Source organism: Phoenix dactylifera, chromosome 13, assembly GCF_051530095.1.
Source record: "Phoenix dactylifera cultivar Ajwa chromosome 13, Ajwa_hap1_PhDact_Kaust_v1.1, whole genome shotgun sequence".
Taxonomy (NCBI): Eukaryota; Viridiplantae; Streptophyta; class Magnoliopsida; order Arecales; family Arecaceae; genus Phoenix; species Phoenix dactylifera.
In genome coordinates, this window is record NC_143202.1 from 20692548 (window position 1) to 20706464 (window position 13917).

The 13917-nt window shown below is 37.0% G+C and overlaps 1 protein-coding gene across 2 annotated transcripts; it reads left to right on the plus strand.

The window, feature by feature from the left end:
• The first annotated feature begins 1160 nt into the window (after nucleotides 1–1160).
• On the plus strand, nucleotides 1161–13780 carry LOC103713702 (protein NUCLEAR FUSION DEFECTIVE 4-like). Of its 2 annotated transcripts, none has more exons than XM_008800712.6 (3): nucleotides 1161–1983; nucleotides 5553–6490; nucleotides 12897–13780. In XM_008800712.6, exons 1-3 carry the CDS (start codon nucleotides 1648–1650, stop codon nucleotides 13405–13407), a joined length of 1785 nt encoding a protein of 594 aa, XP_008798934.4. In that variant the 5' UTR covers nucleotides 1161–1647; the 3' UTR covers nucleotides 13408–13780. The 2 variants fall into 2 exon arrangements, with proteins under 2 accessions (XP_008798934.4, XP_026662988.4); XM_026807187.4 differs by having other exon boundaries at nucleotides 1234–1925.
• The last annotated feature ends 137 nt before the right edge of the window (nucleotides 13781–13917 follow it).

The following is a 13917-nucleotide window of genomic DNA, read 5'->3' on the forward strand; positions in this document are numbered from 1 at the left end:
ATCAAGCATACTACTTGACCCCAACTTAGCAAGCCTAAGCCAACTTGATCCAAGCCCCACTTCTTGAAGGAACCCTTATTTGGGCTTAGGCTGACCATGCAAGTAATGGAGACAAGCTCCCTTCTCTCTCTCCCTTGATGCTTTCTCCAAACTATTAAAAAGGATTTCATCCAAAAGTGGCCAGCAGTCTGAGTGCATTTTCATATGTTATATAGCTTACCATAGTTGGTTGGCCATAAGCGAATGTATCTTTCAAAATATGGTTCAAAGTCCTCGACTGATCATTATGGAAGTCCACATCTAGGCTCAGGAATTCATTCAGGTTACCATCTAGAAGAATCATTGATAGCAGAAAAAATTTGTGGCTCCTCTTCAGCAAATTATGTACTTCTCTAGATAATTCATTGTTCTTGGGAGCTACCATCTTTCTAGTTTCCTCAAGACTAATTTCGACATCAGTGTTTGAAATAGAGGTACTTATGACGATTCGGGCTATGTTATCAGGAGCTTTATAGGCTTGCTATATAGTCCCAATGACAAAAGTGAGAGCAACATGAGAAGTTTAGTATATTATTTTGTTTGAGGACATTACTTTATGAGGCCGACTCTCATGTATCGATATTCTTTACTCCTTTAAAACTTTATGAGGCCGACTCTCATGTATCGATATTCTTTACTCCTTTAAAATGACACATATTTATAGGAAACAATACAGTTGATTAGATTGCAGCTTATGTAGCCAACCATACAAAAACTACTTTGTCCTCTCTAGTTCTCGAGTCCTTCCCAGTTTTTGAATGTTGTACACGCAAATTTTTGTTGATGTATTTATACGAAATTTATGTAATATATTGATTTGCCAAAAAAAAAACTTTATTCATCTGAATATTCTAACAAAGTTGATCAACCGGATTTAGTCAATCTAACATGTTTGTCTTCTTAAAACAAAAACATGGTTTTTTGGGAACAAGAGATCATAGGCCCCACCTCAATGACCTCGTATGCTTATCCGCACCCCCGGAGCTCCGCCAAAGATTGTCGATGAATTGACGCGCGTCGCCGCCACAAGCCGCCCTGGCGAAACCCACGTCCCGATCACACGTCACCGTTACGGAAAATGTTGTCGCGTCTTAGTGGCATTTACGAAATAATGACAAAAAAGGAGTTTCTTTTCATAACCCCCGGGCTCCTTGTAAACTTTCAAATTCCTCTCGATACCTTCCAGTTCCAGGCGATCCCCTCCCTGGTTCCCTCTTAATTCTCTCGTTCTCCTCCCAAATTTCAATCCATATTTCGGTATTAAATCATAAAAGAAATCCCCATGAGATTGCCCGATCCCAAATCCATCTCCCAGAGACCAAAAACCTCGGATTTTGCTCATTAATCCGTGCAGTATTCGTGAGTTCTGGGAAGAATTTCCCATGAACCCGTCTCATATGTTCAAAAAAACCTCTTTAATCCATCTCTCTTAATTCCTTTGTAGCTTTGGAGTATTTTAGATGAAAAGAAAAGGATTTTGTTGGAGTAAAAAGGGTAAAAGATTCAATTTTGGAGTGTTTTTCCTATTGATTACCATCTAAAATTGACTCCAGGAGGGGAAAGATCCAATCTTTGTCACAATTTTTGGACCTCTCAATCTGAGAAGAAATGGGGAGGCTTCAAGGAAGATTTGGATCAGTCCTGAACAACAGATGGCTGGTTTTTGTGGCTGCAATGTGGGTGCAATCAGTCGCGGGAATTGGATACCTCTTCGGGAGCCTGTCGCCGGTGATCAAGAGCTCTCTTGGCTACAACCAGCGCCAGACCGCCAGCATCGGCGTCGCCAAAGACCTCGGCGACAGTGTCGGATTCCTCGCCGGCAGCCTTTGCGAGATCCTGCCTCTCTGGGCGGCGCTGCTCATCGGAGCGCTGCAGAATTTTATCGGGTATGGGTGGGTTTGGCTTATCGTCACGGGGAGAGCGCCGGCTTTACCTCTGTGGGCGGTGAGTCAAAGTGGATGAGTTTAAATTCATAGGTTTGATTGTTTCTTGTGCGATTTTTTCCGCTGATGTTCGTGGTCTGTCATGTTCTTTTTCTCAAGCGAAGCAGAAATTTGTCGAAGATGTTCATTGGTTTTGTTGTTTTGTGAACTGTGATATTGATTTTGTTGTCTGAAAACATACCTTCTTTGCTCTTTTCTATTACTTTGATAATTGAGATCAGTAGGGAATTTCTCTGGTTAATTGGATGCTTCTAATTGTTATATTAGATGCCAAGCTTGCTTTTCTGGTCATTGAATAATATGGGAGTTCTATGATTGACTTTTCCTTATTTCTTTGTTTGGTCGCACTACTGCATTTTTTTTAAAATTCTAAATGGCTTTTTATGTTTGTTGAACTTACTTGAATCCTTTAATTATTGGTTCATTCTTGTTAGAACAAAGTTTCCCCCCAATTCTTGTGCATTTGGAGGAACTGGTTTTTGTCTGGCGAAATATTTAGGACTCATTGTTTTTTAGTTCTCTGTCTCCCTGGCTTAAAAGAAAAACAAAAAACAAAATCTTTTCTTTTGGTTGCACTGTAGCTTGTTGTCTCTATTCTAAATGGCCTTCTTATCTTCTCAGTCAAACCTTGTGCGTTTGTTGGATTTTACCTGAATCTTTTCATTATTGGTTCATTAAATGTTACGATTATTACTGTATTTTTTCCCGTACTTACATGTATGGGTTAACTGGACTTTGTCTGGCGAAATTTTAAGGATTCACTTTTTCTAAGTTCTCTTTTTCCCTGAAAGCGTTGGTAGGGATTGCACTGTGTTGCTTATTGATGTGCTTCAGGAATTTATCCAGCTTTGGGATGCTCAATTAGCTGTTCTGGGCAGTGAGTGGACTTGTGTTCATGGATTAAATGCACAAGCACATCAGTAATCTGGTGGCTCTGAGGAATATAATAACTAAGAATGAGGCCTTTGTCCAAAATTGTAGTCAATATATTTCTCAAAGATCATATTCATTTTTTTTGTGTAATTTTTTAAAAATATTATAAATTATTTGCAGATGGAAACTGATTTTTCTGGTAGATTTTGAGTTTGATAGTGATTTGAGTGAAAGGCTAAGTTTGAATCCTTGCATGAAAGTGAGGCTTAGTGAAAGGCTCAAGGCGTTATATGTCAGCAATAAGTTGTTATCTTATGTGGACTTAGTGCTTGGAGTCAAGAGGTATATGAGTATATGCAGACACTAAATGAAGATGAGATGGGATATTGCAGGAGACACTAAAATAAGATGCAACTTTAATTAGGTTTTAGTCTAACATTCTGAAAAACCATTGAAGAGCACATGGTAATAGGATTTCTTATGGTAGCGATTGTTTTAATGTGGTTTGGTGACTGGTTGTCTATTACACTTTTTTCATTCCCTTCTTTTTTTTATAAATATTTTTTGAGTTCATTTGGATTACCTATAATATTGATCCCATTGTTATATGACCAGTAATTATTAGCTTATAGTTGCCAATTTTATGTCCTTTATTTATAAAATCGGTGATATATATTTTTGTCATAGGTGAATCATTCTCCAAATTTGATTTATGGAGTTTGTCTTCTTTCCTCTTTCATTGGGAGTTTTCTTGTTTGGGTATTAGAAAACAGTCAGTAGTTTTAAGTATCATGAACTGCATGTGTGATAAAATGTGACATTGGCCTCAATGGTTTGACACCCTGGCAGCCCCATGTTCCTTTCAGATATGGTTGTTATGTCTTTAATGCATAGAGAAAGTTAATTGCTAACTTATCTGTAAAAAAGCAGGGGGAAATTTCATTTCATTTCTTTCTAAATTCTTGATGTTCAGTGCCCATGTCGGCTGCACATAGCTTAAGTGGACATAGCTTACTCTGTTACCTTTATAGTCATCAGGTTTCTTAGAATGTTCCTACATTATGCAAGTTGTATTCACATATATATATATATGCAGTAAATTTTTTCTGGTTTTCTCTGAACAAAAAACGATCCATCATTCAATCTGATTTCTGTGGAGGTGATTGTATTATATGCAATTATCTTTTTCTGGTTTTCTCTAAACAAGAAAGTATCCATCATTCAAATTGATTTCTATGGAGGTGATTGTACTATCGGCACATTACCTATCGAGCTACTGTCTTTGATGATGCATGACAGTTATGTTTGTAAAAGGTTCATGTGAATTAGAAAGTAGAATTGGTCATTTTGCCTTCTTATGCAAGAAACTAAAAATCATTTCAAATGTGTAAATCATTAAGACAATTTAGTAATGGTTTAGAAAATGATGTGCACTTTCAAAATATTGTTTTTAATCGCACTTGGTTTAATAAATATATTTTTCTAGCAGATTAGTGTTGAAATTCTGCTATTTATGTCTTCATTATATCATCAAGATCATGAATCTTATCCTTGACAAGCTTCTTTCTTTTTTTTTTGGGTGGTGGGGCGGTGGGGGGTGGGTGGAGGGGGTTTAAAAGAGTTAGAGGTAGCTATTCTTCCCTTACATATATCTCATGCCTTTGGAGATTAGCAGAATATTTTTTCCTAGAAAGTTGGTTGATCTATATTTAGTTTTATACTTTGTAGTTGTTATTTAGGTACAAGTAACTGGTATCTAGTGATTGAAACTAAGTTTCCTGTTCTAATTTTTTAACTTATAATTTCGATTGCATTGCTGTTATTTTTGCTCGTATATTTGGTGATCAGAGTTTACTTTGATATCTTTTACATGCGTCATTTTGCTTGCAGGCTTGCATTTTGCGCATCCCTGTAATTCTCTTAGATGAGAATCAAATGAAATTGCCGTTACAATTTAGCTTTCCGTCGAAATTTTGATTCTCTAGTCAAGCTTGGACTTGTTTTCAGCGCTACTCTTCTAACAAAAGTTTGCTCCTTGTTAAATAATAAATTAGTCTAGTAATATGACACTCACTTTTATACTGCCAGCTATTAACATCCAGTCGGCATCAAAAGTCTTTTAGTTGCTGAGTATATCATTTTGTACATCATGCAAGCATGTTGTAAATCATGTGATATTTTAATCATGGAATTCATAGTTTATCCTGATTTGTTTTGGTAATGGGCAAGAAAACACTTAAAATTGCTGGTCAATCATGACCGTTTACTTCCAAACAAGAACAGTACCTTTTGTAGTTTATCTCCATGGACCATGATGCTTATGTTACAATGAAAAGTTTTTGAAGCTTTATAATATTTTGCACTAAATATCTAGCTACATGCATTATTTGTGACTTTTTAGTCATCCTTATTCTGACTGTTCCATTTCTACACTAATTATTATCAAATCACTAGTTCTAGGGTGCAATATAGGAGTTCCAACAGTGTTTTATGAAGATATTTACTTTGAACTTTAGTAAATCCTGTCCTCCTTTTTGTTTGCTAATCCTTCTGTTCAGCTAATGACTGACAACATATTTTCCATCAGTAATATGTATGGTTAAATTTTTAAAACGATACATTAGGGTGCTACCCCACTTTCAGATTATATGATTCCAAAAGTATTCATTTTTAGCTCTGCTTTTATCTGTGGTGCAGATGTGCATTCTTATTTTTCTGGGAAATAATGGAGAGACCTACTTCAACACAGCTGCACTGGTTTCATGTGTACAAAATTTTCCCAAGAGTAGGGGCCCCATAGTGGGAATACTAAAGGGATTTGCAGGTCTGAGCGGTGCAATTTTGAGTCAGATATTTACAATGATACACACATCTGATCACAGTGCTCTCATCTTTATGGTTGCAGTGGGACCATCTGTGGTAGTTACTGCCTTGATGTTCATTGTTAGACCTGTTGGAGGCCACAGACAAGTGCGGCCTTCAGATAAATCTAGTTTTATGTTCATTTATAGCGTATGCTTGCTTCTTGCTGCTTATCTAATGGTTGTCATGCTTCTAGAAGATTTAGTTAACTTGAGTCATATTGTGATTATTTTATTCACAGTATTGCTACTCTTTCTCCTAATATCTCCCATTGTCATTCCATTGCTCTTGACTTTCCATTTTGATGTTATTTCTCCTGCTCAAGAAGTTCTCTTGCCTGAGCCTTCGAAAGGAGAGACAAGTAAGTCAGGTCAATCTGAGGAACAAAATGAGGTTATTCTAAGTGAGGTAGAAGAGGAAAAGCCAAAAGAAGTCGACTTACTACCTGCATTGGAGAGGCAGAAGAGGATAGCCCAGTTGCAAGCTAGACTATTTCAAGCGGCAGCGGAAGGAGCTGTGAGGGTCAAGAAGAGGAGAGGTCCACGTAGGGGAGAAGACTTTACCTTGACACAGGCATTGATAAAGGCAGACTTGTGGCTTATCTTTCTCTCTCTTTTGTTGGGGTCAGGATCTGGTTTGACAGTCATTGATAATCTGGGCCAGATGAGTGAGTCGTTGGGTTATGATGATACTCATATTTTTGTATCCATGATCAGTATTTGGAACTTTCTTGGCCGTGTAGGTGGTGGCTATTTTTCTGAGATCATTGTGAGGTACGACTATTATTTCACTTTCTTCCATATCTTCCAACTCATAAAAGAAATAAATTGCTTTAGCACCTTATAGCATACATGCATCAAAATTTTTTTGTCTGTGCATGAAAATATCCAGATCGATCATTGCTGTTGATAGTTAGCAGAACTGTTAATATTTTAAGAAAAGCTTTAATGTTTCAGTGTTTCTTTTCTTGTTCCCTTTTTTTTAATTTAAATGCAACTTTCTTGGATATCATGGACCTTCCGGATACATGTAACAATTGATTATGTCAATAATGGTAGGTTCAGACTTATTCCGAGATCAAGTAGAAAATAGAAGTGAGAAAGAGGGGAGATGGCAATTTGGAGATATCGATGGGATGTGACATGCAATACTTGAGATTGTAATGGCTCATGTTTTAGCAATTTCGACTTTAGGAATATAGAGGAGAAATAAGAACATTATAAAGACTATAAAGCATGCTAGAAAAAAGCTTAATTTGTTAAATATCAAAGAGTGACTATTAAATGAAAGGACAACAAATTTATACAAAATAAAACTTGCTTATTACAAATGTCATGTTGTTTTCGAAAACTAGATAATGTGGTACCCTAGGAGCATGTAGCATATGGATGAGACAGATACATATGATTACATTGGTGGAGCATGAGGAGAAACAGGTGACATCATTTAGAGATAAGCTGTTGAAGAAGATAAAATGGAACTTAAGAATTGCTATGATTTTTAGGAAAAGCCCTGTAGGTTTTATGGTATGAGAGGGTGGCATTTCATTACAAAGAAAAGGAGAAAGATCTAGAGAAGTCATAGGAGATTCTAAGGCAATACATGTATCAGGAGAATTAATGATGGAATGCTATGGTTCTATTTACACCCAAAAATTAATTGGCCATCGACCAACTATAGAAAATGGTCAAAAATATTAAATCAATAAAGTCTGGTTAATTTATGCATGATATTGGAAGGGCTATGTTTGTCCACTTGTCACTCATACAAGAGGCCACTATTGGTAGAATTAACTTCTTGAAGGAAATTATTTCGACGAGGAGAAATTAGTCATGCAAGGAATCACAGGCAACCATCAAGGAGGGAGTTTGTAATGACCTGGGGCCTCATTAAAAAGAGCTAGACACAAGGTACTGCTTAGGTTCCTTAGCCTTGTATAAGTGCCCAAGACCTTCCCAATGCAAAATCAATGTGAGATTAAATATATGCTAGCATGGGCTCTCACATACTCCTATTTAAGCTCTAGCATCCTCGTCGCGCTAAAGGTATAAGTTTAATCACACATCCATCAAATTTAGTCACAAACACCACGATCGACCTATAATCAGTCTCGAAAGAGCCCATGTTGCAATGTCCCCTAATCTATATAGGCTATGTGCCTAATCCACTCTGATACCATTTTGACAACCTAAGATCATCCTAACTAAGATATTATATGTGTTCCTTCAAGGTCTACGAAACTGTCCCAAACTGCTTGTTTCGGGGTGTCCCGGGCTGTACCGATAGCGGACCAGGACGGTTTCGGCATTGAAATTGAGACGCCGTCACCGGAGGGAGAGAAGGAGAAAAAAAGGAGGAAAAGAGAGAGAGAGCGGGGAAGGGAGGAAGAGGGAAGGAAGGGAGGCTAGCTGGGGAGCCTCCGCGCGGAGGAGGCGGAGGCCGAGGAGATGCGGAGGCGGGGCTCTACCTCCCTGTTTCGTTTGAAACAGGGGCCCAGAGGGGACCCCTTTTATTTTTGCATTTTTTAAGTTAAAGTCGGCAAACTTAAAAAAATGCAAAAATAAAAGGGCCCCCCTCCGGGCTCTTGTTTCGAAAGAAACAGGAGACCGGGGGTGGAGCCCAGCCTCCGTGTCTCCCCAGCCTCCGCCTCCTCGTGCAGAGGCTTCCCGGCCTTCGCCAGCCAGCCCCGGTCGGCATCTCTCTTCCTTCCTCTCTCTCTCCCTCCCTCGTCCGCTCTCTCTCTCTCTTTTTCTCTCTCGTTCTCCCTCTCCCCTATTTCCTCTACTGTGTCAGTACGGGCCTAGCACGGCACGGCACGGCGTGGGCCCGTACCGATTCGTCCCGCTAGACAACCAGTACAGTGCCCGGCACTGGTTCCGCGGACGTTGTATTCCTTGGTCCTATATAAATATCCAAGATTTGGAGATTTAACTAGTGAATAGGCCAATATGGGTCTAAACGCATGCTTGCATGGGCTCTCATAAAGTTAAGACAAGAAACCATACAAAAGAGGATAGTTACTGTTGAAAATAACCACCAATCTACAACATAAGAAGAGGAAGAAGGCTTCATTCGCTATCTCACTCTACATATGGACATTTGACTATCTCAATATAGATAAGGCTTTTATGCCTTTCGTATGTACCCGAGAGAATTTTGCATCCCTAACCTTAGTCCAAAGTACTCAAATGTGAAGTCTTGTTCCACCTTGTAGAAGATTGAGCATTAAGAGGTTTCTGCATCCTTGGCTCTTATCAACAACTAAGTTCTCCTACACAAAAGCCATTCCACCCTAGAGAATCTATCTTGTACTCAGTTACTTTTCTTTCATGTAATTAATCTCTTATTGTTTAGTTTATTTACCTGTAGTTATTCCTTACTTGTTTTCTTTCTTTGCAATATTCTCTTCTTATTAGAAATCTGAAATCCTTTTACTAAAGCATATTGAACCCTATCTCCTTATCAATCTAATTCTACCAGTCAATCTAATTGATCTAGCACACCGGCATCTCCATTGACCCCTAGTTGATGTCGGGAAATATTTTTTGGTATTCCCAGTGGGATATAATGGGATAGAATGTCAAAGAAGAACAAAGGCAATTAGCCAAGGTGAAACATTCTAAGGGAATGATCATATGAGAATGTTGAAGCTCTAACCAGAAGTGGCCAAAACTTCTCAACAAGGCCACTGATTTGCCCAATGGAGAACACATAATGCTAAAATTGAAGGCCATGAAATGGCTAATGTATCACGTAGCAAGATTCTCTTTCATGATTAATTTATAATATTAACTACTGCTGCTCTTCAAGAAGTGATTTGGCATTTAGTGAGAAATGAGAATGATACCGTGTATAATTATCTAGTAAAAAATATTAGAATTTAGCCATTAGAAGATTTAAGCAACTTCAAATAAGATACAATGTATTTTGGCTAGATTATCTCAAGCTACAGAAATCTATTGTTAGTCTGACATAAGGTTATTCACTTATTGATTGGTCTCACGTGAATTGGAAAAATGGAAATGGTTGATTGCTTGAAATGGCCAAATCAATGGTCGTTACCAAAATATGCCCTATATGTAAAAACTCTTTGGGATAAATATTCAAAATATAAGATTGATTCATATAAATATTGATCTTATGAATATATCCTCTAATCTTAAATTTGGGGGCATATTCATTCAGAGTTGGTTCACCTAAAGATTGACCATAAGACTTTATGTCCTCTAATTCTAAACATGGGACTAGGAGACATATTCATTCAGATCATATGGTCAATTCACCTAAAGATTGAACATATGATTATATGTTCACTAATCGTAAACACGGAGGGTAAAGATTGAATTACCAAAAAATTGATTCTATGGATATGTGTCCTCCAATCCTGAAAAATGGGGATTATAGTTATTTAAATGATATTGTTAGTTTAATCAAAACTCAACCATATGGGAGTGAACAAATTTATTGCAAGATCAAAAATTATCTAAAGATCTTGAACAACACCTAGAAAAAGTTAATCCTCAAGCAGCAAAAATAATTCAGGAGTATTGGTTGAATTTAATTGAAAGAACCAATCAACCAAATGCAAAAGTGAAAAAAAAAAACAATAACAATTGATTGATCAAGTCCTGGAAAGGCCATTCGACTAATAATGGTTGATCAAGGCCTCGAAAGGCTAATCAACCAAGGCCTAGAAAGGCAAATGGACCACTAAAGACTAATTGATCAAGATCTAGAAAGGACAATCAATCAATAATGGCTGATCAACCAAGGCCTAGAAAAGCCAATTGATCAAGAGAGATTGATCAAACAAAGCCGAAGAAGGCTAATCAACCAAAAATCGTCAATTGACCATGGAATACTAGTCAGCCAAAACATTTCTTCGTGTTGACCAATAATAATAGCATGGATCATGATGATCGATCATGTACCATCACTATTTTTTCTATTATTCATCATCTTACATGGTTATTAGGAGCACATTTATTAAAGGTATGTGGTTGGTAACCATAAAGCTTTTTCTTTGTTCACTCAGCAAAATATATTGTTTTCTAGTTGACCAACACCATGGTCGATAGATATAGAGATAATTGATTGATCTTCAGTAGTGGCTTATTACCATGCTTGACTTACGATATATTATATTTAATCAATCATATATCAGCTTATGCATATTTGACTCGATAAAAATATCATTTTCATTAGCCATGAGGAGAAATGTTTACACTCAAAACTTAATTGGTCATTGGCCAACTATAGAAAATGGTCAAAAACATTAGATCGATCAAGATTTGATAGTTAATTTATGCATGACACTTGGAAGGGCTATGTTCGGCCACTTGTCATTGATACAAGAGGCTACATCAGTCCTTTCACTAAGATCTGTCTTCTGATGGACCTAATCCTACTGATAGACCTAATGGATCTGGCACGGCAGCATCCCTGTCAACCACTAGTTTATGCTTTTCAGAAAACAGGTTCATAGGCTAATAGAGGTAGAAAGAAGTTTATTAATTTGCAATAAAGAATGTGATTTAGCTAATAAGAAGTGTGCTGACTTTTATTGATATATATGATATGGTTCTTTGAAAGGTATTAAGGACATAGCTAAGATGAGGGTGAGGAAACCTTGAAATAGAAATCATATTGGCTGGATTTACAATAGAGGTAATAAACTGTTAGAGGAATGTGGTGAAATTAAGCCATTAAGGAAGATGGAAGGGTATTCCTGAACATTACTAAAAGAGCACTTCCTAAAAGAGCACATATTTAGGAAAATCACAAAGAACAGTAAAGATAATAAGGCTTTTATAAGAAAATGGAACAGTGAGGCATACAGATTATAGTATTATGAAGAAAAGGAGAGATAGGTTTGTTATATATGACAGACATATTCAGTGAGTTTTTAAGTTAGTAAATTCCAAATTGCTGGAGAAGTTGAGAAACTTGATTACAAGAAAAAAGAGGACTGTGTAAAATTTTAACAATAATCCTGGAATTAAGCTTATAAACCACATAATGAAGGTACAAATTGATAGCATTTTGAAAGAGCAACATTGAAAGTTTTATGTTAAGGCTATTGTCTTGCACACGCATCTGGTGGAATATTAAAATGAAGTGATTAAATTTTTCCTTTTTTTTTGTTTGGTTAATGTGAAAAAAGTATATGGTACAATATTGCTTGTGTTTAACTGTGAGCATTCAAAGTAATGCTGGAAGTTCATTTGTATGCAAGAATTTCATTTATGTGGCATTAAAGACATGCTTTAACACAATGTGGCAAGGTTAGGTGCTAGTTTCTAGTTGTATCTACCTTACGGATTTAGCATCCCTCTTTGATTTGCAATACTTGTCACGTATGATTGAATAACAAGTTCTAGTTGTTTTTCCCACCAAAGCATGTATAACCTGGAAGCTAGTTTGAAAATTAGATTTTATTAAGTTTAAAAAAGTTGGTTATGTAAAAATGTCTACATCTTCAGGGAAGATGATACATGTTTTGGTAATGGTATAAGCCAACAGAAAAACCACTAAAAATATAATTTCCAGTTGCTCATGCGTTTCGCATGTATTTCTTGCTTTTTTTTATATAAAAAAAAATCCTGCATATTGATTTTAATTTTATCACATGTTTCTTACTTTTGTTTCGCAAGTTGCCTTGTGCAGCCATGTCTTTAAGATCAGAACAAGGAACAAATTGAAGAAATGTATGACAGATTTTTTTTTTTGGGGAGAAATTTGGTGGGGACGCGACAACTAGGGTTCGAATCTTGGAGCTCTCCTGAGTGGAGAGGATTGTCAACCAGCTGATCTAATTCTGGTTGGCTGAAATGTTTGATATGTTGAACATAAAATTACTTGACCTAATAAGATTTTGGGTCTAATTTGTATGTAAATATGAATATTATAACTACCGTCTGTCAATATATGTCATATCTTTCATTGATTGCAACATTTTGCATTTATGCATCTTCTGAAACACCTCTCTGGCAATATTACTAATAAAACTCTTATTGAAATCCATCACTTGCTAGATCTATCAAGTCATCTTTCTGGTCACTGGGTGATCTGGTATTGTTATCCTCATATCCTCGTATTGAACTAACAACATTGATTATTAATTGATTAGAATTCCTTGATGTCTGTTATCTCTAATAACACACTACTCTCCCCGATCAGGGACCATGCTTATCCAAGGCCAGTAGCTATGGCGATGGCTCAGATTCTGATGGCTATTGGACACTTCTTATTTGCCATGGCCTGGCCTGGAACAATGTACATTGGAACATTGCTGATTGGACTTGGATATGGAGCTCATTGGGCCATTGTGCCAGCTGCTGCCTCTGAGCTATTTGGCTTGAAAAACTTTGGAGCCTTGTACAATTTTCTCACTGTGGCCAATCCTGCAGGTTCGCTGATCTTCTCAGGTCTAATTGCTAGTGGTATATATGACTACGAAGCAGAAAAGCAAGCACACATGCATAATAGTTCAACATCTTTGCTTCAGAGTTTACATCATGATGCAAGTTTCCAGGTGGAGGAGCCGCTAAAATGCAAGGGGGCCATTTGCTTTTTTTTCAGCTCCTTAATTATGTCAGGATTGTGCGTCATTGCAGTTATCTTGAGCCTAATTCTTGTTTATAGGACCAAGATTGTCTATGCCAATCTATATGGACGTACTCGCACATGAAGTTTTCTTTCAGGAAGAATATAGTCTGTACTTAAGATGCCTTTTTTTTCTTCTCAGTACCATCAAGCGTCAAATTATCCGATTCAGAATCCTGATTGGTGTTACATCCACATTGCAATGTCAGAGCCAGTTTCTCCCTTATTATAGCTCTCAGGCAGCAGAATTTGCTGGAAAATGGAGATTAATGAAGCCTACATAATGTTTTTTGTTTGTTCTGTAAAATTGTCATTTTATTTGTGCAGGCATGAGATGTCATGCTATCATTGTATATTATCTTCCGGAGCTTTGTTTTTTTTTTTGTTATTATGTATTGTAATTTGTAGTGTCATTAGTATCCATTGTCATATGACATGGAATTTGGTTGGCTTCAAAATTGGCATCTGCTAATATGTAATGGAAAAATGTTTTGAGGCTAGCCTCATGGGGCTGGCCCCAAATCTTGAAGCAAGGCACCATCACAATTAAAACATCAAAAGTCCCCATCTCTCTGCACTTCCAACATATTAATTT

Coding starts and splice junctions, on each gene's coding strand:
- LOC103713702 (XM_008800712.6), top strand. CDS start 1,648: ATGGGGAGGCTTCAAGGAAGATTTGGATCAGTCCTGAACAACAGATGG. Junction 1,984..5,552: donor CGGCTTTACCTCTGTGGGCG/GTGAGTCAAAGT, acceptor TCTGTGGTGCAG/ATGTGCATTCTTATTTTTCT. Junction 6,491..12,896: donor TTTTCTGAGATCATTGTGAG/GTACGACTATTA, acceptor CTCCCCGATCAG/GGACCATGCTTATCCAAGGC.